This window comes from Falco punctatus (genome assembly GCF_963210335.1).
Source record: "Falco punctatus genome assembly, chromosome: 9".
Taxonomy (NCBI): domain Eukaryota; kingdom Metazoa; phylum Chordata; class Aves; order Falconiformes; family Falconidae; genus Falco; species Falco punctatus.
The window spans coordinates 29,129,090-29,154,215 of NC_137589.1; the positions used below are offsets into that span (position 1 = coordinate 29,129,090).

The window sequence follows — 25,126 nt, forward strand, 5'->3', positions numbered from 1 at the left end:
ATTCCAGATTTCAACAGCTTTTAAATACTTGGATTGTTTCGGTGTTCGCTTGAGCAATTCTGAATCAAACAGAGCTTACAGAAATTAATTCAATCAAGTGTGGTGACTTCCTCTTTGGTATTAGTTATTTTGCAAATAGCTACAACGTATTTGACTCTTTACATCGTTTGCTTGTTTTTTCCAGGATTTTCTTTTGATTATAGGTAACATTTTTTTTAATGTGACCCCAGCTGTAGTTGCTGAATCTGGGAAGTTGTGCGGTCTTCCCCATCTGCTGAGTGTCTAAAAACCTTGTCAGTGACAACTGAATCCATGGACGCTTTGTGTTTAAAGAGAAGGGATGTGATAAAACACTGTCTGGGTTGCACAACTCGGAGGTTAGCCCAAGATCTGGAAGGTTTAATTGGAGGTGCTGGTTTAAGAATTGTGCAGCTTAAGCTTTGCAAAGAAAGTAGCTTGAACTGTCCAAAGTTACTGCCCTGTTAGAACCAATGGACCTGTCCAGTGTGTAGTTGTGTATTAGCTATTGCAAGGAAAAAGCAGAGGCAAACCTTTAGTGCTTTTCAAAAAGTCCAGGCCTCTTTTATTCATTGCAGATCCTCTGCCACCTGTTTCATATCACGTAACTGATTTTGCCTTGTGTTTTTGTGAGAGACTTGGAAAACACTTTAAAACTTTTAAAGCATAAAAGGTATATCAATAACAGCACTGTAAGAGTTGGGCTTTTTCTTTAAGTTGATAAGAAAACATCAGCAATTAACTTCAAAATGTTTGGTGCTCCACTGTTTTAGATTGGAGAACCGTACTTCACTTTTGAAATAGAAAATGCACTTCACTGGCCTTGCTTTCAGTCATCATACAAAGAACAGAGCAGAAAAAATAAATGTTGGTATAAATTACAAAACCAGAGCTTTGTCAGAGAGGTGAGCACAGCTATGTATGTCAGGTATGATAATGGGTGAGAGGGGAGTGTGGGTGTTTCAGAAAAAAATAATTTTCTACTCCTCTGTGTGAGATGGGACAGTTTGTCCCCAAACATTTGTCCTTCAGCAGCCAATTCACCTGAATGTGTTTTGTCCACATCTGCCTGAAATCTGGTGCAGGATAGGATGTGCAAAATAAAAGTAAAAGCAAACACACACAAAAAACCCAACCCAACATTGCTGAAGTGCTTCTGAAAAACTCTTGGTGTAGGCAGGCAATTAAAAAATTTGCCACTTATCACAGCCCAAACGATGAGTTAATGTCCAGTTCTCCTTTAGTCCCCACTGTTGTCCAATAACTGTGAGTCCATGCACACAGGCTCCTTAGTGTGGCATTTTACTCTGCAGTCACAATGGATTTAATACTTGCCTGTTGTCACTAAGTCGGTTGTTAACTTGTTCAGCTCCAATAAATCACTTGCTTTTGATCATCACCCGTTAGATAATGGGAGCAGAGCTCTCAATAGAGAGTGGGTATTTGTGAGATCTGCAGACAGTGGGATGGAGGGAGTTTGGCTTTCAGGGAGGCAGGTCTGGTTAAGGGAATTAAATAAGAAGATGAGTGCACATTAAATACTTACAGCAAAGGAGTTAGATATCTATGGTGAGGTGAAGCTCTCCACTGGTCCGGAAACCAGGCACGCTATCTCAGGAAAACAGAATCTTAATCAACTACAGATCCTCCAGCCTTTCAGACGTGAAACAAATATCATAACAAGAGTACCATTCATTCCGCTGTAATGCTGTTTGGCTCTACAGCTTTCCTTGGTATTGAAAACCAACTTCACCTTGTCCCAAGTGATGTGTGGTGACACCTTTATTGAGGACGTGGTATTCACTTGGGGTGTGGGGATGGTGTCATCAGAGTCCGTACTTTAGTCTTGGTTCTGGATTTTGGAAGGCAAGGCATTGCTTTAGTTGCTTCCATCAGGCATTTATCAACAAATATGATTCTCATTTGCACCTGTCTGATAAGAAAATATTGTGAGGTTTGCAGTAACTTCTGTTTTCAGAGGATTGGACTGTAAATAGTGGGTTTTGGTCGCCATGGTAGCTGGTAGTGTCTGAAAGGTTAAAATTGTAAACACTTTCAAATCTACGTGGCTCTGCAGGTACAGCCATATCTGACACTTGGTGTAATTAAGTTAATTAAATATCATTGTGGCGCTCAGCTTCATTTCCTTTGTGAAGCAGATTGGACCGTAGTTGGTTCTTGCTTAGGCAATGTTCCTTCTCCCCTCTCTCTTAATGTCATTTGATATCCAGCTATTTCACGACTAGATTGTATTGTTCTAACCCTTTACTCGCTCAATCCAGACTAATGCTTCAGTGCCTGCCTTTCCCTCTGGGCCTTTTGTCACAGGCACAGATTTTACTGTGAGTTGGTAGAATAAGGTGTTATGTGACCTAAAGAGAGAAGTCCCTGTCTTGTTGCTACTGTCAGCAAACAGGGTGTTTGGGGCCACATGCGATACCTGCTGGCTCACGCCTGATGAAATGGGGTAATGAGAGTTGTTTCTGCACACTGTAGATAATATGGGGCTCATGGCGAGTGTTCACTAAGTTAATTAGACTAGCAGCCATACTTACTGCCTTTCTCAGAGAGCTTTAAAAGGTCCCAGTGGGATGCTTCATAAACTTTTTAAATTTCACTGTCTGCTTGGTATGTTTGGAAGCTGATGTGTGTAGTCAATACGGCATTCTGCACTAAATGCAACATACAAGAAGCTGGACTGTCTGCTTCCTTAAACATCCTGTGATAAAATACTAATTAAGATACTAACGAGCATAAAAGTAATTTAAAATATTTCAGGTTTTGATCCTGTTTGAGGTTTTGCAATGTCTTGTGTCTCAGGAGGCCTGGATGGCAGTCTAACGTGAATTATGAAGCAATGGGTAGATGCTGACCCACTTACAGTGCTTGCAGAGAATAATATTTGCCAGAAGTTCTTTTCTGAGGGTGACTCTGCAAACCTGTCTGATAAGCCATTGTCAAATGGTTATGTACACACACCCCCCCTTGTTTTGTTTTTTTCCTTACTTTCTGGATACCTTGTTGTTTGTTTTGGAGAGCAGGTTGCCTTGTACTTGAGGGAGTTAAAAGTGGTTGTAGCTGAAGGGCTGTGCTTGCTGTTGAGGCAGTGTTTTTATGATATGTTTCATTGTTCTAAAACACCTGGCTACTAGGGAGTATTGTGCTGTTTGCATCAAAGAGCACTTAGATACTGAAAGACCACAGCCTGTTTGATCTGTGGACTGTTTCTGCTTGTTTGGTACATCTTGAAGAACTTAGTCTGGACGAATGAATATATATGGGGTAAGAGGACTGGGTAACACATGCTGCAGAAAGGGTTGTTTAGACTCTGGAAAAGATATTTCCATATTAATATTGTTTGTTACGGCTCTGTGCAGATATTGAGGCAAGGACCATGGCCTTAGAGCAGTAGGCACCTTCTAAAAGCCCATTTTAAGAAACCTGCTAAGGAGAGCTGCTCATTTTAGAAGCTGATTGACATTTCAAAATTGGTAACACAACTGTGGAAGCATAGCCATTGTGCCCAAAATCCCATATACTGGCGTGTCACGGTCAGCTCTCACATCCTGAATGTCTTAGGCTGAGTTGCAGGTTCCTAGCGCCCAGCAGCCCAAGCCCAGAGGGCAGACTCTGCATCTGTGACGTTTCCATATTCTGTCAAACAGCACCAGTTCTGTTTGTAGGTAGAGGTGAGCAGGTATTGGATAACTGCTGCTCTCTGGAATTGAGGTGTAATGGAGGGTTGTTTTTTTTAATGCTTTCACTTTGGTAAAAGTAAACTCTCACTAGTAGCCAGGTGTTTTACAGCAATGAAATGTGCCATAAAATACGTCATTTGATCTCTCGTAAATTACGTGAATGAGATGAGAAATGTATTACTTACCAAGTCTAAGATTTGTTTTAGAACAGTCAATAACAGATTAGCATAAGACTGGAAACACAGATCAGGTTGGTGCCCGGTGCTTCATTCCCAGTGCCTAGGCAATACTTTCTGCTTTGTCATTCATATCACTTCAACTAGCAGTGCCATCGGTTATGTATACTTAAAGAATTTTGATACCTACTTATTGTGAAAAGGGAACAGAAATGCATCTAGACTAGTTTCCAGTGATCACTGGCTGTGTGAAAATATGTGAGTGGATAAATTTCCATAGTTGTAGTGTCCAGTGAGGTTGTGCGACTGTCCCAAAAGAGTTAATTGCTCACCCACTAGGACTGACTTAGTCAAGAAGTCATTTAAGTGTGAGCATGGAGGTATTTGGTTTGCTTGGCTTAAATCATAGAATGGTTTGGGTTGGAAGGGACCCTAAAGATCATCTGTTTCCAACCCCGCTGCCGTGGATAGGGTCACCTTCCACTAGACAAGGTGGACATGATGTATAAAGATAAAATCAGCATATCTTGCAAGCCGTGATGGTATCAGGTTAGTATCCAGCAAACAGTGAAGTGGAAAGAGGCACTGTGGAGCTGCATGGCGGATCAGAAAGCACATCCTCTGCTGCTGCCCTTGCAGCGTGAGCCTTGGTAAAACTATGCCAAAAATTGAGGGATGCTCAGTTGGGGTGTGTGCACTCTTTTGTCTTTCCTTATTAAATACATAGACCGTGTATCTCCCCCTGCCATGGAGCCTGTCATCGCAATCAATAGGTTTCAGTATGGCAGAACTGAACAGGTGTAGCACGCTTATATCTTCTGTGAAATTGCAGCAGTGCTGACTCGGATATTTTCTGTGAGCTGTAAAGCAAGCGCTTTTGACTAAAATATCCTTTTGTCTTGGATTCTTCCCTGCAGTTTATTATTGTGTCTGGAAGATGCCTCCCACTGTGAGTTGTGGACTTTCAGCTTAATGTCAGTACTCATTAAACTGTAGGAGCAGAAAAAATTTAACAGACTGGAGCTAAACCACAGTAGAAGGAAGAATTTAGTGCACCATTCCAGGGGGTTTGCTTGCTTTTAATTGATGCACACAGCTTAGGTATGGCAGGTATGTGTACTTTATAGCAGTGCCTCATGGACATGTGTTATTAATCTAAACCCTCTCACCTCCTGCCAGGTGGGGCTGTACATGCGGAGTAACTCAATCTAATTGTTGCAGGCACTGAACAGATGGGGTTTTATTGTCTTGAGTGCTGGAAGTGCGTAAGAGAGCAATGCCAGCAGGATCCTTGCCCCAAACAGCAGCTTGCTGAGACACAGCTTGCTGCAGGAAGGCTGGCTTGTGGCTGGGAGTTTGCACAGGTCTCCAGCAGCCACGATTGTGATGGCATGAATGAGGGAAGGGGATAGGTGGTTTGTGTTCATTTTGGTCTCTGTGTTATGTGTAATTTACTTGCTGCCTTGGGCTTGAGCAGTTTCCAACATACCACATAGTAAAACATTCTGAGGTTTTTTCACCTTGTTGGTTTAAAACACTTTGTAGAGGTGATTGTTCTTAATCCCATTTTATAAAGGGAGAGGGAACTAGCGTGGCAAATCAGAGAAACTGGTAATTTATTGATTCCTGTTCCTGAACAATAACCACTGTACCTCAGGTCTCTTGTCTTATCACACTCCACTTCATAAAGCTGCTTTACTACAGCTACATCCTTTCCTGCTTCTGCCTGTTCCTAGCCTTTGTGGCACTATAAACTTAGTGCGTGCTGAGTATTTATCCATCTCAGATACTGTCAGTTTTTATTGCCAAGGGAAAGCGAACCGGCTGCCTTTGCCGTGCATTCAGCTTTACTCAATGAAGACAGAGGTGTGCCCACTGCTGCCCAGTGCACTGCACAGGCATGAGCATTCAGCTGAGAAGATGAAGTGTGTATAAAGTCACCCTTTGTTTCCTGTGAAGGACTACCAGTGAAATGTTGCTGCTTATCTGCTCCGCTGTAACAGGATGTAGGAAGAAGCGAGCTTGTGGTGCTGCTTTTATTGTACAAGAAATGTTTGTGTATCCACAAGAATGTTTTTATGCCAGGCACCGCATACCAGACCAGTAAAGTAGGCGCAAAGACCAGGTTCATGCAGTGAATGATGGCTCAGCATTCCCATCTTTGTAATAAGCTTTGCAACCTTTTTGTTCTTCCTTTAGCCTGCTTTCAGCACCTCCAGAGTGCTTAATTTCACTACTCAGGACAAGAGGACAGTGTTGTCTTATGGGACTCTGGAAATGTAGCTGCTGTCAAGCAAGAGTTGGTATTAGACAGCTCATCTGCAATAACTTGATGGGGAGATTTTGGAGGTCAGAGAAAACATGCTGAAGAAGTGCTGCCAGCCTGAGCATAGTGATTTTGCTTTCCCTGCACACTGGACTCAGACCAGCTTGTTGTGAAGTTAAGGCTGGCAGGGTGGTGTTCCTTGCCATGGTGGGTGCACATGGGCTGGAAGATGCTAGGAATTACGAGATCAGTAGCTTAGTGTTGCTGATGCGTTTCACTTCTCACATGTGATGTTACAACTAGTAGCAAATTAAATTGAGGAATCTATTCAATCTTTTCCTTCTATGCATGCCATATTGGTTTTCATAGGAACCCTTTCCTGTCAGCAGACTCTGAATCTGCGGAACTTTTACTCTGAGCTTCTCTGAAAGACGGCACTGGTTGTTTCTGTTATTCAAGGAGTACCTCTAGGTAGTTTTTAAAGATTTTTATAGAAACAATTTTTTAAATGCTACTTCCTGTCTGGAGAGCTACTACAGCTGCTGCAGAAGCAAGCTCTGTTGCAGTGAAGACAGCAAGGGGGGAATGCAACTCCCCTGAAGGTATACCTTCTCTCACCATAGCTCAAGGTGAGAGCTGCAGTGGAGTTGTCCCCATTTTAGGGAAAAAACCAAACAACTAATAGGGCCCACATGGAGATACCCCTGCTTCTCACCCTTCAGCCTGTGTGTTTTGGGGAGAGGAAGGGGCTAGTAGCAGTCAGTTCAGGACTGGCCAATTATTGCAGCCTCAAGAACAGCCAAAGTAGAAACTTTCCACCAGTCAAGAGTTTTCCAGTTAACAGGGGACAGACTACGCTAGGGTCAGTTGCTGTTACTCCGATCATCTCTGTTCTGCAGTCTTTTCACCTCTGTTTTTCTTGATCCTGTGTGCCCTTTAGTCTCCTTTTTCCCAGTTCTGTACTTCTTCCTTCAGTATTCTTTCTGTCCTTGGTTTATTGCTAACCGAAATCTTTTGTGACACTCGGTAAGTAACAGCACTGTCGGGTTTTCTATTGCCACCGCTGTTCTCTGAGCTTTCCCTGTTCCCTTGCATTTGAGATCATTAGCTCTCTGGGATAAAGGCTTTCCACTGCTCTGTATTTGTACAATACCTTTTACAGCAGGGACCTGTTTTAATTGTCTAATAACATGATTAATACAGCTAGTACAAAGAAATGATTCATTGGCGGCACTTAGGTTCCTAAATGAGGGTGGAAACTTTGTATTTTTCCTGCAATCATTCTCTTCTTCCCAAAGGAATAAACAAATGCAACAAATATGCAATAAATGCATAAATACATAAATGCAAGTGTCCTAGGTTGTTCATCCTGAGGAAAATACAGGTTTGTTCCTATGTGTCTCTACATGGCTTCTGGGATCATGGTGTCTGGGTAGCTTGCTCTGTGAAGAGGTGCATGAAGAGGTCCTGGGAGATGTGTGTTTTTCAGAGAGCACTGGTATGCTAGCGTGTAAATAACTGTCACTGGGAGATTAAGGAATAAAGAATGTGGAGATCAATTGTGGCCTGCCTTTGAGTATTGACCATTAACCTCAAGACAACCTGCTGGGAGCCAGTTTTTAATTTCTGAACCACTGTTTCACTTTCTGCCTGTTCAGCATCCTTCCCGCGTTCAGTGACAGTCTCCTCTTGCCAGCTGACTGCTGAACTGTGGATCTGTCAGAGGCGGCAGCATTTCTGAAGTGGTATCTTTCCATACATCTCTTAGTCTGTAGAGAATTGTGTCCCAAAAGCACTCTGAAACTTGTATGACAAATGATAGCCAGCCCCACTGAGGGACTTTGTGGTGTAGAAATAGGTAAGTGTACACACTATCAGCTAGTTGGGAGCTGTAGTGTTCTTTCAGTTGACTCTTTACCATTTCCTTGCTTTACAAACGCACTAAAGATGCAAGTACTTCATAAATACCAAACACAAGGTTTTTATTCATATTTTTTTTTCTTCTTTTTTTCTTTCATGATTGATATGAAGCTCTCGGAAGAGCACAGCATATCACACATCTTTTCCAAGTGATTTAACCACTCCCTTCCCTCTCCCCAAAGGTACTGGCTGATATCCCAATAATCAAGGCAATCACAGTGTAAAAATAAAACATTGCAAGGACTCAGATGTTACATTCTGGTGTGTGAACTAATGATGGCAAAGCCGCTGTTCTATCGTCCATAAGGGGGAGACTGTGCTTAAAAGCTCGGGTCCCTTCTTGTCTCTAAGATCAAATGCCTGTGGAGTGACAGCTTTGCAAAGTCAAATTCCAGCTGTTACTCAGTAGCCCAGGAGGCCAGTTGCCTCAAAGTATGCCCCAGGGACAAGATGGATTTTGAGAGATGGAAGAGAAGTAGAGGCATATCAGAGCAGCTGATGCAGAAAGGTGCTGCTACCGCATCGCAGCTTGGGCTGGGTAGCGATGGAATTTCTCTTAGCAGATGCGTGAGGAGGAGCTGTACCATGTGCAGAGCCTGGCCTTGGTGTAGCTTATGCTGGGCAGTAAGGAGCTGGCTACACAGGGCCAGGGTTCAATCCAAGCTCTTTATGCTTCTCTGCCCCAGGCTGGCTGCAGGTTCAGGAAAACAGCTCTGTAGAGAGTCAGGTTGGGAAGGAATTCTTCGTAGTGAAAGAGCTCAGTTAAATTGAACAGGTGAACGTCGTCTTCTGGTTGCTGAGGAGTTGTCTCCATTTGCCTTTAGGGAAATGAGGAAGGAGACTTGAATTTTTTCTCTTCCTTAATGTCTGTTGATTCTTGCCGCGGCAGCAGCTGGTTGCTGGTTCTGCTTTCCCTGGGTGAATCCCAGCTGTGATTGCAGGTGCCGCTCCACTAGCTCAGATCCGAGCAGGGACTTGTAAGCAGGCAGCCCATGTTCAAGTGCTTCACAGCAGTGGATACAAATGAATGCTAAATCTGTTCCCTGGTAAATGTTGGAACCATGTGAGTGCACTGAACCCCTCTGAGCTGCCAAACCTTCTGTCAAGCCAGAAGTTAAGTTGTTGTAAGTCTGTGTTCCCTTTTCTTTCAGTAGCTTGTAGTATGTCCTGTAGGAGTGTAAATATAACTCCAGCCAGGCATGAAATGTGCAACTTGAAAGCCACCGTGTTTGAGAGGCTGTGTAATGGAGAGTGTGATTGTGACTTCCAGGAGCTGCTTCTCTGGTTGGATTAAAATGGGAAGAGTCTGGTGTGTTGGTGAGGTGTGTGGCTGGGGATGTTGCAGTGAATCTGCAAGTTCTCTTTGGTGGTGGTGGTTGTTTTGGTTTTTTTCACTCTTCTCCTACTCCCTACACCTTGCACACTGTTTATCTATGTATTTAAAGAAGTAAGGATGCTTCCAGGTGGGTTTTCTTTCTACTAGTTCTGATTGGTACTACTGAATAGTGTTTATTCCTGGACCCCAGCACAGCTCTTAGCTGTGATGAGATCTGGAGAAAACAGCTGAAAGCCCTTCTGCAGGGGGAGGTGTGGGGAGGAGGGAACCCATTAGAGTACAACAAAGGGAGCTGGAGTGAATTTTCATGCTGATGAATATGACAGTGAAAGCCCTGACTGCTGCTGCGGTGTAATTTGGCTGAGCAAGTGCTCTCCAGGCACCATCAGCACACATCTGTGCTGAGCACTGACATGGGCTGTTCCCGTGATGAGCGTTTACCTCAGCAGTGGGTCTCGTGAGTAATAGCCCAACTAGACCAGTTGCAAACTCTAGCTCAGGGAGACTTTACTGTCTTGCTATTTGTCTTTTCAGCTGCACCTGACAAGCAGAGGAGAGCCAGAGGAAATACTCCAGCTGCAGTTGGAGTTTCCCCCCCCCCCCATTTACTATTTTACTTTCAATTTTAGATTTCTCACACCTGCTCTAGATTCACCTAGAAGGGAAGGGAGGTATGTTGGTGCAGGCAGTGAGAGAAATGAGGCAGAGAAGTAGGAGTTATCAGCATTACTGCTGCTGTGTTTGGGACACTGGCATTAAGTTACCTCTAGGGATCTAAATTGGGACTGAGGTCTAAAGTCATTATGGGAAGAAGCTAAAGCAGTGGCTGCAGTGATGGACAACTACAACATTTTAAACATAGCAGAGATCCAAAGCAATAAAACATCAGCTTCAACACATCAGGCAGCAAAGTTCCATAGAGCAAACGGTTGGGTGATACTGATTTTGGAAGGGATAAAGAGATGCAGTTCCTGAGCAGGATGGGGCAGCAATGGCCAGGTGTGCTGTGTCTGCTGGAACGCTGAGCAATTTGCAGCCTGTTCCCAGCAAGGCAGCGATTCCCTCTGCCAGAGCGGTGGGCACAGCCCTGTACCTGCTGGGACGAGCGCACCCATGCTTAGGGCAGTGCCTGTGCCTGCAGTTTCCAGTGAGCCTGTGAGTGAATCTGCATTGGCCTCTCAGCAGGGAGCATGCCTTCGGCAGAGCAGGCAATAGAGTGGTGAGGGAGAAACTATTTCTTTCCACCTGCAGGTTCCACCTGTGCTGAGTCAGGCTGGTGGTGAATTTCTGCTGCATTCCTAAGCTGTTCCTGAGACCTCTGAAAATTTCCCTCCTTTGTTTCAGAGCCATCATCAATCACTTCAACCCGAAGATAGAGTCTTACGCTGCAGTGAATCACATATCACAGCTCTCTGAGGATCAGGTAAGCCAGGCGTGCAATGACCTCTTTCATATTGACCTCTGGAATATAGGTGTTTAGGAGTATGTTGTGCTCACTGATGATGTGGCAGCAGTGTGTGGGGTGAAAGCAGAACTCTTGTCCAGATGTGTTCAGATGTGCGTGAGAGGAAGCCTTGGCTTAGCCAATTTTACCGTTGCGTACAGGCATCTTGGTCCAGCAAATGCTGAAAGATGGGTACAAACAATGAGAATAGGCAGCATTTTCAGCACGTGTGGTTGGGGACTGTTGAGGGTGCTGGTGTTTAGAATGGGGCAGGAAGTTTTTGGCAGAGAATTGTTGGGGCTAGCTTGATTTTCTGTGATACTGGGGGATGAGAACTGAGGCAACAGCTGGTAGAAATTTTCTAGTGTAATTGACTTCAATTGTGTTAGATTTTGAAAAGATAAGGTTTTTAATGAAGAGGGTGATAGGGTTGGGTTTCCCTTCCTTAATTTAGCCTGATATGCTCTCTTCATGTCCTGCTTGTATTGCATAAATGTGTAAATGGCTTTTTGAAAATAGGCTACTGTGTGTGGTCTCAGGAACGGAGGAGATGGCCTGTTTCCCAAAATAAAATATTGGGATTATACGTTTATCATTCTTGGAGAGGTAAATGACTCTGCAGGAGCCTGTGGTGGACAAAATATGGAACTGCTGTGTGAACTGGGGGCATCATCCCAGACACAGCTGTGTCAACATCTCTGGACCTTCCAGAGAAAATACTTTGTATGCAGTCTATACCAGACCTCATTTGAGTCACCTTAGATCACTCCTTCTACTCGATGGGATCCCTCACTCATGCCTGTTAAAAGGTCCTGACCGTCTCTTGCTCTGCAACTCATTTCTCTTTCTGTCCATATTTACTTATTGCTTGTTGATACCCTTCCATACTTCCTACTAACCTTTTCATTTATTACCCTACTTGATCTGTAATATGTAACACCCCAAAGTCTCGGGTTGAATGCTGTACTGGTGCAGTGGGGGGAAAAAATGTGGACCTTACTGCTTTTCATTCTCTTCTTGATATAACTGGATAGAAGATGACTGGTTTTAATTTACTGATTTTTTTTTTCTGCATTGTTCTGCCTCAGAGAGTCACTGTACCTACAGCTGTGCTTGGTGGTGGTTCCTGTTAGCAATCCTCATTCATTGAGGATGCACTGATTGCCATCAACCCAGGCCCCTAAAAAAGAAAAGCCTTTGATAGCCCAATTTAAAACTGGAGGCTTGGATAGAGGGGAATGTTGTGTAGTCTTTGGGTTCGTCTGAGGAAAGAAATGAGCTTTTCACAGTCAGGTCTGTGTAGTATTCATCCCCCAGCAGTTCAGGGAGGTCAGGTTAAATCCTTTCTTCCGTGTGTGTTATTCTTTAAATAAAATCTCTAGGAGCAAGCAGATAATGAAATCAGTGCTGATGCATGGAGCATTTTGAGAAAGATGATTAGGAAGTTGAAAGACAGTTAGATGTCTCTTTTCTTGTCTCCCTTCATGCTTTCTCTCAACATAAGGAGAACATCAAACAAAGCAAAGCAATAATAGGCCCTGGTGAACTGCAAAGAAATGACGGAGATGTCACTGTGGTGAGGGACTGTATGGTCTCTTTGAGGGCGTTTAGTCAGAGCTCTGCAATTTACTGCACAAGGGGGAGAGGGATGGAGACTTCTTGCCTCCACTTTCAATTATGCCAGTGAGCTCAGGTCTGTGCGTTGCACTGTGATTTCCCCTCTGTCAGAAGCCGTCCCATGTGGTAAGTACGTGAGAGGTAATGGTGGATGCCAGAGATCAAGACCAGGGTCTGGCTTTTGTGGGGTAACAGAATTTGTTGTTTTCATTCTGTGTTAGCTGTTCAGCATGGGGCGGGGCGGGGCGGGGGGGAGTCAATCTTGCTTTTTGTCTGCTGCAGTGTCTCTTTGTCATGTTTTTTTTTCTTTTGAGCTGTACCTTTTGTTTTTACATGCGTGTTCACTTAATTCCCCTTCTCTCCATAAACATTTTCTACACAAAATACACCCTTCTTTATAGCCCTGGTTTTTGAAGTGTACCATATTGAAATATTTCATGCTTGCATTTAACTTGTGTATCCACGTGCAGATACTACATTTGAGGGTGTTCGTTCTCTGAGTTGTTCGAGTAGTTTCAGGAGACTGGTATTTCTTTATTGAGAACATTTGTTTTTACAATTTTGAGAATCGAACTTTTCTTTTAATCAAGATTTCCTTCCCAGATTCTAGCCTTTGGCCAGATTCTCATATGGCTGCTCATACTTCTCTGTGGTATCTGAGCATCTCCTATTAATCAGGCGGGCATGGCTTTGACATAGCTCTATCTGAAGGGAGATTTCCAGCTGCTGCGAGTTGCTTCCAATTCGCTTGAACCTAATCAGCCTGCAGACTCTTACTTGAGCCTGTGTCAAACTTACTGTGCTGCCCCCTGACTATTCTGGCACCCTGTTCGTGTGTTAGATGATTTTTTTTATTATTTTATTTTTGTATTTTTAATATCCTTAAAAGTAGCTGAGTAATCAGCTGAAAGAGATTTCGCTCTATCTTTTTCTTTTTCTAATCCTATTGAAAGCTTTATTACCTTGTTAATCACTAACGTCCATTTATTACCATTCTCAGTCTGTCATCTCATTGCTTTCTCCTTTTTTATTTATAAGCATTAATGTCAACGTTATTATATGCTGAGGGGATTTGTAGGCCCTTGAAACTGATGGCCATGGGATTGTTTTAAGGGTAGACTGTTAAGACCACTGCACATCTTCAGCCCTAAAGATCTCCAGGAACTGCAGGGAATATCCAGACCTGTGCTGTAGGCAGGCTTATTTGCAAGACTTCATGGTACTGCTTTGCTGACAGTTGTGGGGTTTATCCAGTGTTTAGGTCAGAAATAGTGGGAAGAGACCTTTTTCTTTCCATATTCTTTTGAGTGAAGAGTGGGAGATTCCAAGGGGCAAGCAGATGCCAGGGATTTGATGATGAGTCATCTTAGTCTATAAACATCATGTGATCCTGGCCAGTGCCATTCTGCAGAGAGTCTATTTGCCAAAGCAAATGCATAATCCTTCCTAGTCGTCAGCTATTTTGACCTTGCTGTAGTTCCTCGCCATGAAACAGGAAGTGTCTTAGCCAGTTATTGGTGTCTTCCCTCACTTGCTAATTCGTTAAACCTGACTTCAGAGTTGATTTGTGTTTTTGTGGTATTCTCTGCCTCTCAACGTGTTTGGCACCTGCCTGCATGTCCTTTAAGGAACTGAAAGATGCTACACAGTCGAAAAGATAGGGCTGGCCATTAGCTGCCAGTGTAGTTTTAGCTCTTCCATGCAAGTGATTATTCCCACGTCTTCAAAGATGGTTTGGTCCCTTCCCAAGTCAAAGGGCAAAATAGCCGCCTGTGAAATGAATTCATAGGCTTATCTGTACTTTCCAGATGACTGGACTGCCTTGTAGCTAATACATTGGAGGCAGTAGACTTTCTCTGTGCCATATCTGATCGGAGAAGCTCCCGGCATGTTTTCTAGTGGAAGCAGTTGCAGAGAACAGGGTCAAGGCAGTGAGTAAACAGAACACAAGTTGGTCCAGAAGGGCAAACGCAGACAGAACAGAAAGACTGAGAACACAGGGCATGAACGATCTGGATGGGGTCTCACATCTGCCTTTTCTGGATGTGAAAGAGCAGCTGCTAGTAAGAAGGCAAACTCTCTGCCTGATGGTGATATAACACAATTATTGTAGAGAGGCTATAGTGAGAGGAACCCAGTACTTTTGCTGAAGTCTCCTCTGAACAGGAAATTATTGTGGTGCCTTGCATGCCAAGCGAGTCTTGTGCCAGTGAAGGTCGCATTTTCTCTTTGGCACTTGTTCTCTCTCTGATTTCTGCCCTAAGGGTCTTAAAATTGAGATGGCAGACGTAGGACTGATGATGCTTGCTAGTCAGGAACATTCATGTGCTTTTTCTAATAGAAGCCCCTCTTTCTTCCCAGGTGTAGTAGGGATGCTAGGTAGCTCTGGTTTGGAGGTGAAGTTCAGTGTGAAAGACTGTTGCGAACACCTGTACTGTGTGTACTAGTCTGGCAACTGCAGGTGAAAAGTGCTGGGAGCCAGAACAGATTGTGATAGAAAAACAGGACAACAGTATCGCTTTTGAAATTGAGACAAATGAGTGTAATACTTGGGTTGTTCCACATTGTTATACCTTTATAACTCAGGTAGCTGCAATCCAGTTTGTTCAGGCAATCTCACAAAGCCATTTCCCTTTTCTTGAGGTCATACCTCAGATGCTGAATGCTGCTCCCTGACCTGCCAGCCCCATGCCCTTTTGTTACCTTGTGGGGCTTTGAGGGAACTAACCTGAAGTGCAGCTCACAAAGGCTCCACCAGTGACTTGCACAGAAAGTCAGAAAAGAGTGCAGTTGGCTTTAGATGCCCTAAAGTATTCTAATTCTGAACGATTGATGTCACTGTTTATTCAACTTGTTCTGGTTTCCACAGCAAAACTACTGGCAGCTACCAAATGCTTTGTTGGTTTTTAGTGCTGCTGGCAGTGGCGTTGAAAGCCTGTTGGCATGTGTATGGTATTTTTAAAATGCTGAATACCGTCAGTGCTAGGTACTACTACAAAAAAATCCCCCTAATCTCTTATGTGAATATAACATGTTGTGAGGGCTCCAGAAATACTTCAAAATGGCTTTGGCATAATGCTGCTTCACTTCTGAAATGAAACGCAGTGAGCTTTGGGGTAGGAAGTATCGAGCTTGCTAGTGCCATATTGCTCGCAGTAGGAGGAATGTGAAACTCCAGCTGAGGGGTCACCAAGGCAAAGCCCTAATTTAAAGTCATCACATCTTTGCAAATGAGGCAGGGATGCTGGATTTCATGGTCTCATTACTGACACCTACTCATGATTAATGGCTTGAAAACAGATTTTATTGTTTAAATAGAAAGAGCTGAGCTGCACTAGGTGAAATTGGAATCCCAGGTTTAAAAGGATCTACATAAAAAGTCTTTTATATAGATCCTTTTGGGATCTGGAGTTGGCTAATTGCTGGTTTGCCTAGCTGGTGGGGGTGGGGCAAGTTAGATATCTATCTTTTTTACTTTTGGTTTTGGTTTATTTTGTTTAGCAGAGAAATATCCCTGCAATTTACTAGTGCCTTAGACTGCTTTATGCAGTGTGCCAGACTGAACGGGTCTGAAGAGGCTTCAAGGACTTGATCAGCTTTGCTGCAAGGAGATTTGACTCTGGAGGTGAGCTTTGGAGCAGTGACTTTGTGCTGTGTAGTGCCTTTTATTAACACGCAGAATACAATAAACTGTGTGTCATTGGAGGAGGGGGAACAACGTGCGGTAAGTGTTAGAGGGACAGAAGAAGGGTTTTGTTTTTAAAAACATCTGCTGCTGGAGAGATGTAACCCTGTTCCAAATCCAGTCCCAGGAACCCCAACAAGAAATGGGAGAAATCCTTCAATTCCCTCTCAGGTTTGACACAAAGGTGCCCAGACGTCCTGCCTGTTGCCACTAGTGGCAGTCACCTGCTCTGTGCCTCTTGGAGGCAGCAGCCAGTGTGACCCTGCATCACCTTGGCTGCTCCCGGAGCAGAGGACTCTTTCTACCCTTTGGTGCATTGCAAGTGCTGAGGCATGCCTGGCTGCTGCCACTTCTGCGAGCTGTCCTCTTGGACGGATTTGGGACTGCCTCAAAGTACAAACTGGTTACAAAATAAGGCCATTAAACTTCAAACCAAGGCTCGCCTTCCATTCTCACAGCTGCTTTCATAGCCTTGCCTGGCTGTCAGTAGTGCTACAGGACTGATAAGGGCCTGAAGACTGCTGTAGTGCAGGTGACCGCTGAATGCTGGGGACTTGGTTTAGAACTGCCTTCTGGAGCTGTTACTCTCTGCAGGCTGCTACTGGGTAAAGTCTCCTGGAGCTAGAAAAGTTTCTGTGCTGGGGCTACAGAAGCAACACCTGGGGATGTGAGTTATGAGCCAAGCCTGATTCCCTTCGGGGAGCGTGCTGAGCAAGAGCCGTACATTTGCTGTGGAGACAAGCTGATGTTGATCTAGTTCCAGTGTTTGTCCTTGCCCCTGGTGAGTGTGTTTCAAAAAACACTTCGGATGCTTTGCAGATTTGTTATATATATGGTGCTTAACTAAACCTGGAAAAGGGGCTGTGGGTAGCTAGAGGAAGGGGCTGTGCACCAGCATCTGACCTCCTTCCTAGCTGTTGCTGTGCTGCCTTGAGCAAACCTTGAGCCCCATGTCCTCCTGCGTGAGAGGGCAGCTGGTGTGGAGCCCTTGGGAAGCCAGGCAGCATTTGAAGTGCTGTGTGATCTGCTGGGCAAGGCTGCTGTGGAAGTGCAAAGCAGTGTTACAGGTTCCTGTCGTTGTTAAGCGCCTGTATAGGGCAGGGAAAGCTCCGCAGAGGATTGCAACAGAATGATCAAAACAGTCTGCATTTATAAAGATTAAATTACGACTTTGCACATCTACGATTAAAGGAGGAGCTGTCAATGGCTGGCTTGTGTGAACGCACAATTCAATTTGCATTTTGTAAAACTTCAGATTGGGAAGGTTTTTAATCCCCTGTGAAACAGGAACAATAGAGGCCGGCTGTTGCCAGGTGCATAATGCGTATAGACACCATGCAAACTTCTTTCGTTATCTTCTGTAAAGCTGGATTTATAGCAGTATACCTTGTTGCTCTGGTCCTGAGCTCCACCTTAAGCTTCCTTACACTCGGTCATCGCTCTGCTCGGGAGCCCTAAAAGTAGACAGACTATAGCCTGCTGTGCCAGTTACAGACAGCAATGTGGCTGTGCGAAATCGTTCCTAGAGTCAAACTCTTCTCGCACAAAAGGGGACAGGCTTTGCACCAACTGCCAGCCATGCTCATTCTGGGGCTTCTCTAGGATAAAAACTCCTGCCTTCAGAGACTGCCACTCTTCCTTCTCTCTTGTAGTACCCTGCTGGAACAGATTGTTTTTCTGCTTTCTTCCTCTGGATCCTCTAGCTGGAGCTGCAGCTGTTTCCCAAAAGTGACAAATTGGGTCATTGCTCTGATTTCAGAGTGGGAAGCAAATTGAGCTTTGCAGTCTCCATGCCTCCCAGAGCAGGAGAGTAAATGCTGCTGAGCCTAAAGGTGCCACACCTGAACAGAGCTCCAGTCAGCTGGAAGAGTTGGGGTTTTGGCTCTCTAACACTTGGCATTTGGATGTTAAGACAGTAAGTTCAAATTTGTTGTCTGTGGCAGGGAGCTCAAAGGCAAACCTTTTAGTAGAAGAGAAGATGGCATCTCTGACGTGTGTCACTCTTCCTGTCTTCATGGGAGATCAGAGGCAGGCAGTGGGATTGCTCAGGGAGCTGAGGTGTGTCATTCAAAGACAGCAAGTGGTGCAGGGGGGATTGATGTCCAGAGAGATGGAACTGGGGAAGGTGTATCTGCATCAGCCAAGTCCTAGGAGCTATGAATCAATTCCACTGCCTTAGAGGGCACTTGGATTCCCCCATGGCTCAGTTAAGGCACAAATAAGCTCCTGGAGAGCTACGTATTGCTAGCAGCACGTGCTGTTTCAGCAGCAGCATCTTCCTCATAGCTGGCATGAATATAGGCCTGTGGAAGGGTAGCAATTCATAGCCCTGTGCTTGCTTTCACCTGAGCACCTGTTCATAGGAGTTCCTCTTTCACTTTTGCCAAACCATGGATATATGTTCTCCATCAATAACTGCTTCACAGCAAGAACTGCTAACAGGGAAAGTACGTTCTAGTCTTCCAGACAAGAAGCTGATGAATTGGCCTGCACAGTTTCCTGAAAGTATGTAGGATTTCTGAAATAAGCTGATGTGACCCAGCAACCATCACTTGCATCAATATTAATTGGTGTGTCACAGGTACATCAATGTTAGTTTGAAATAGGAAGCTTTTTTCTTCCATGAAAACACAGGTCAGTTAGGGCGACCTTTGGCAGTAAGAGAATAAGTATGAAAAACCTGCTGCTATATCCTTAACATTTGGAGAGCAGGGTAGTTTCTTGCAGACTGACATCCAATGTTTCCAGTAGCCCTTGCGATGTGCCTTAACCTCCGAGCTGAAAGCTTTGCTATTAAGTCTTACTGTGTGGAGAACCCCAGTAATGAAATGTTGCGCTTGAGGCTTATTTGTGCACAAAACCCATCTTGGTTTCCCAAGTGTGTTTTCTTCAGCAGTTGTAATTTGGCAGGCTGCATTTGTTTCTGAGTTGGATGTAAAGACACATACAGAACGCCGTTGAAATCTTATTCTTGGACTTCCTGATTTCTCAGAAAGTGCTGGGTTTGGGTTCTCCTGTGTAGAAGCCATAGAGGTGGAGAAGTTCTTGAGTGCTTCTTTCACTTGCAATTGCATGAGTGAGCTTCTATCCTACTAATGGACCGATTGCATCTCTGAGACTATGACAGCTGCTTGTAGTGAAATGTGATGACAGAGAAGGGCACGGCATCTTTTTGGCAATGAGATTTAGCATCAGGGAGCTGGCATGACGTGGCTAGCTAACTGTTCTTTGGGTGCTTTGGCTTCAGGAAGGTCTGTACTATCTATTGCAGACCAAACTAAGCTGTCCTGAAGCCCTATGAGCATGTTTAACGTAGTGGAAAGCTGGGATTAATAGTATCATGGTGGTACTGTGAGAATTTATTTCTCTGAGCATTGCTATCAGCTCCCCTGTGGTTTTGTTAACGTAACATCCTCATAGGTCAGCTCAGGAAGTGAGGGATAGGTGAGGGGACAGGGAGGTGGATTGAATGGCAGAACTTAGAGGGTTGTGATCAGCAGTGCGGAGTCCAGCTGGCGGCCTGTAGCCAGCGGTGTTCCCTGAGCATCAGTGCTGGATCTGGTCCTGTCCAACTTATTCATCGATGACCTGGATGAAGGGACTGAGTGTGCCCTCAGCAAGTTTGCTGGTGATACAAAACTGGGAGGAGTGGCTGACAGACCAGAAGGCTGCGCTGCCGTTCAGTGAGATCTGGACAGGCTGGAGAGCTGGGTGAAGAGAAACCTCCTGAAGTTCAATGAAGGCAAGTGTAAGGTCCTGCACCTTGGGAAGAGCAACCCCATGCACCGTACAGGCTGGGGGTTGACCTGCTGGAAGGCAGCTCTGTGGAGAAGGACCTGGGAGTTCTCGTGGACAGAGCAGCATGCCCCGGTGGCCAAAGTGGCCAGTGGGCATGGCTAGAAGGTTGAGAGACATGATAGACATGATCCTCCTCCTCTACTCTGCCCTGGTGAGGCCACATCTGCTGTGCTGTGTCCAGTTCTGGGCTCCCCAGTCCAGGAGAGACAGGGAACTACTGGAGAGGGTCCAGTGGAGGGCTGTGAAGATGATGAGGGAAGCAAAGCACTTCCCTTATGAGGGAAGGCTGAAAGAGCTGAGCCTGCACAGCCTGGGGAAGACCATCAACACATACAAATATCTTGAGGACAACCACCAAGAGGATGGGGCCAAGCTCTTCTCAGTGGTACTCAGTGACAGGACAAGGGGCAACGGGCACAAACTGCAGCACAGGAAGTTCCAGCTGAATATGAGGAAGAACTTCTGTACCTTGAAGGTGACAGAGCACTGGGACAGGCTGCCCAGAGAGGCTGTGGAGTTTCTGTCTCTGGAGATATCCAAAACCCACTGGGATGTGATCCTGCTCTAGCAGAGGGGATTGGGCTAGATGATCTCCAGAGGTCCCTTCCAGCCCCAGCCATTCTGTGATACTTCTTCAGCAACATCTGTGAATCAAACCATTGCTCGTCCTGCAAATAAGACACCAGCCTTCTGACTTAGACGTTGCATTGTCCTTTGCAGCCTTCTTCCAGTTCTGTGAAAATTAATGTACCAAACCTGGGACAAATCAATCCATATGTGAAGATGGAGGTCACGCAGAGCCTACCCTGAGATGTGTCTTACAGCAGTTTTCCTTCCAGGTGTTTAAAGGAAGAGTGTGCTCAGCTGGCTAATGACTGAGTCTCCCTTTCCAGTCCTCTCCTGCACTAGAAATACCTACACTCCTACCCAAACCCGCATACTGGCCTTTACTCAACTGTGTCATATTGGTGGCTTGCTGGAGTGAGGCATCTGTCCAACTTGCATGAAACTTTACCTGTTACTGACCCCTGAGGTTTATCAGTAATTTTATGTAACAGGATGTTAACACAGAGCATGGATCTAGATGGAGTTTCATGTGACAGTATCTGCAAGTGGTTTTTTGTCCCTTTCATTTCCTAAAAAAGGTAGCTGTGAGCTACAGTAAAGACTTTTTAAGGCTCCAATTTGTTTGCAAGTACTCTTTTTGCTGAACGTCTTGCAACGCTAAGACAGGAGCAATCTTCCAGCTGATGGAACCAGAAATGTGGATTTGTGAGGGAGTCAATGTAGTCATGCTGAAACTTAAGACTTCATGACTGTCTGTTTTGGTTTTTGCATCCAGGCTGCTTTGCTTGGAATTTTCTACCCTGTCATTAATGCTCCTGAAAACCAACAACTTGATGGAAGCATTTCACTGCAGGCTCTTAGTTCTCACCTCAGCTATAAAGATGTGCTTTTCTATTTTAAGTGATGGACCTATTTAATTGCAGTACCACCTACAAGTCACTTTGTAGGCATAGAAAGGAAACTTAGGTCTGTTGCTGGGCTAAACTCCCCTTCTCAGAAGAATAAGAAAGCTGCTGTAATGCCTAATCTCAGCCTTCTTTGCAGATACTTGAGCATGACACACTTTTTGCAGGGGAGAATATTAACATGATCTGAACTTAATTTCTCTCGCTGATGACAGTTTCCCACATCATCCAGTTCTTGCTGAGCTTTCCACCCTCAGTAGTGCCCAGAGGGATAATATTCCAGGACTACTTGAGTCCTAAAGTACATCTGTCACTATTTAGTATGTTGATACTTTAGAACTAGGACTCAGTGATGCTAGGGCTGGGCAGTTAATGTCATATCAAACATTCTGGCATAAAGAAGTTGGTTGCTAACCATTCCTGTCCGAGTTGCTCATCAGGAAATCAGTTAAATCAAACCAGAAACCTGTGGTCTTGTCAGCTACATTATTAGCTTGAGACAGCCTGGTCCCTTATCCTCACCCAGAAACCCTTCACTTTGGTGAGGCGTGTTTGAAGACTGAGGTAACTGTAGTGTTGGGAGACCTGGACTGAAGCTGCCATTTTTTTGTATGTGAAATCCTAACTCAGTGTGACCTCAGCTTACGTAGGTCAGGGAGATCTTTTTCTGTGATGAGTGTGGGAAAGGTCAGGTTAAGATGCTTGAACTAAAATGGCCAGTTCATTTGACTCTGATCTTTGTTTTAAAAAACAATGATGCAAAAAGCTCAGAAGTCAAATCTGGGGAGCGGGAGGGTTTTGATAGCATTGCCCTTTTAAAAACAAGGGAGGAAAAAATCACCTGCCCATACTCTCACAAAACCCCTTACTTTCCGGTGCTTGATGGGGTTGCACTTTAAAGGTGATTCCAGCCTGGACTGTTAACCCTATCTCCACTTAACCCTGTCTTACATAGTTGTAGCCAGGTGCTCACAGACTGCTGTGGTTTCTTCTGCCCTGCCTCTTATTACCAAGTCAAGAGCAGATGTTGCAGAAATATTTACAAAATATTTAAGATCACACCTCTCCTCTGTCACTTGCTCTTGGAAAAGGCGATCAGATCATTCTAGTGCTAGTTGCTCCTCCCTGGCAGAGGTTTTAATGCCTGCTAGGGTAATGGTGGGTGGCATTTCAGATTGCAGGCTGCTTTTACTCTATATAGCTCCTGCTGCATGCTCCCTTCTCTCTGGGTATTGAAATTGTTGTTCTGGCACAGCATTTGACTTGAGCTTTTCCCTGCCTTTGTTTCTTCCACGGGGGCCTGTGTGCCTTCATGCTGCTGACAGTATACGCGTTTGAGAGGATTCCTTTACATGTGCCTCTTCAGGCATTTTACGATCCTGTCTCTTTCAAGGCGTAATAGCAGAATATAAAGTAGGTCACTTTATTTCCTTTCTGCTTTTCTCAGTTCTGCAGCTCTTGTGATCTTTGAATTCTTTCTGAATATTACTCTGACAGTTTTGGAGACTCATGACTGGGAGAGTTCAGCAGGCTCCTAAAGCCTCAGGAGTTGTTGGGATTGGGCCTTAACAGGGCACTAGGGACATCTTTTTTTGTAGCCTTTGTGTGCCTGGGATAACCCCGTTAATTAGTGCCCTTGACGTGTTTTAGAGAGATGAAAAGGGAGAACAATGGCACCTTTCCTAATGCACAGCCATTGCTTGCTGCTATGATGCATCCTGTAGCTGCTGCCAGCCCTACCCTCCTGTTCTCTCTGAGCTGATTGGAGCTGGCAGTTCTTGTCTAGAAGCAGTAAACCAAGTGAACAGCTCTACTTATTACTATTTATATAAATGCACCAAACAAAAGCTCTAGGTACAGTCACAAGTCAGTCCTTAAAAAGGCATATGGAAGAAATTTAGCCTTTCCTGAATCAGGCTGGTTCAGGCTGCTGTAGATTTACAACAAATCCCAAAACTTTAAAGTACCTGCATTTTCCAACGTGCAGACTTGCTTTTGGTTTTATTCACATAGCCCAAGGCAGTAGAAGCATTGGGGTTAAACTATTAACACGGCTTCACTGAAACTCCCCCTTGTGAATGATTTTTAGAACTGTAAGATCCGAATTTGCGGAGTAAGGCAGATGAGGATGTGGCCCCCTTCAACTTCTGTTGATTGGTTTCTCAGCAGGTTAGGTGTGGTACCAAATTACTCTGTGTTAAACCAGGGTGAGAATGGACCCCCGAGGTTTATCCCACATTAAAGGTGTGTTACTATGTGGTCAAATGCATGTAAACTCCAGATTTTGTAGAGCTGCTCTGAAACGTGAGATGAGACGGAGTTGGAGATGCAAAGACCTGGTCCAAAGCTTCCACCCGAGCTGCTTTCTAGTAGTGTTGAATTCCCGAGGGGACTGCTCAACTGATATGCCTGGTTAGTTAGGAAAAGTCAAGCAGAACTTCAACTTGTGTGTATTAGTATAAGGCGCAATTTCTTAAGGAATTTGCTAAGCAAGCATGAAATCCTCTTTAAATATAGTAAAAAATTCAGATGTGAGAATAGTATCAAGAGAGCAATGCAGCAGCATTTTGGGAAGAGCAGAGTTTAAGATTCCCATTAAAACAAAAATAGTTGTGCAAATAAAACTACCAGCTGATGCAGGAAAAATTAGTGGGTTTAAGATCTAGAGAAAAAGCAGCTGAGTTATTAATCCCTGAACTGAAGCCCTTAAGTCCTTCTAGTGAGTGATTTCTGCTTGTCATCTAATCCCTTTGAATCATGGAAAACATAGACCCAGAGTTGCTCTTTGCTGTGTAGTAAGAGGAAATTTAACCAATGAGCTAAATAAATAAATAGATTAATTGGCAACAATAAGGAGCTGTGTATGCGCTGTATCTAATTGCTTTTTTTATATTGTCTTCCTCTAACTTCTTGGAAGACAGGTTTGTGTGTTGCACGTGCAAAAGTATGCTTAACACACACACACACCCCCATCACCAAGGCTTTGAACCTTCAGCTTCAAAGATCACTGTGTGGATCACCTTATATTGCTGTGGACGGTCTCTAATGGGGACATTGCTCAGCGAAGCTGAATTTATGCAGTAGAAATTCAAGCTGAAATTGAACGCACCTCAGAATCACGGAGTAAATCAAATCTCATTTCCTTGCTCACACAGAATGTGGGCTGTGTGGGCTTTCTTCCTCCTCCTCCTTCTCAGTAATTTTTATTCTACCAGGTCAGAGCTACCTTTTTCTTATGAGAAATACTGTGTGAGTGGCTTCCCTGAGCCTTATTCAAAAACCCATCAGAGCTAATAGCTTTGAAAATGTTTGATGTCCAAGAGGCACTTGGGAGCACTAAATCCTCGCACAGGGATTTTTAGGCTGTAGAACAATGGTGTCCTCCACGCACTGCAGAAATGACTGTGGAGATGATATTTCCATTACAGATCCTGTAGGTACTTATCTGGGAATAGGGCAAAAAGAGAGTTTGGAGAGAAAGCGGAAGCCTTGGTGATCAACTCCTTAGCCCCAAGAGTGGCATCATCTTTGTCTAAGTCTTCAGTAGTGCTGTATGTACAAGTACATCCCATTTCTATAGCCAGCAGGTTCAGTTTAGAGCTGTGACAGCAAAGGGTGCATGTGTTTGATTCAGAGGGCAGGCACTGTGGACAAGTAGCTCTCCAGCTTGCTGCTCTGCGTACTGATTAGCTGAAC

At 44.5% G+C, this 25,126-nt stretch overlaps 1 protein-coding gene across 5 annotated transcripts in view; it reads left to right on the top strand.

Moving 5' to 3' along the window:
* The window catches only part of ARMH3 (armadillo like helical domain containing 3), a 129,898-nt gene that overhangs the window by 84,004 nt on the left and 20,768 nt on the right, over positions 1 to 25,126 (top strand). For 4 of the 5 annotated variants that reach the window (XM_080402386.1, XM_080402388.1, XM_080402387.1 and 1 more), the window contains one exon: positions 10,759 to 10,837. In XM_080402386.1, the coding sequence (XP_080258512.1) occupies positions 10,759 to 10,837 (79 nt within the window). The other variant, XM_080402389.1, reaches the window with a different exon arrangement.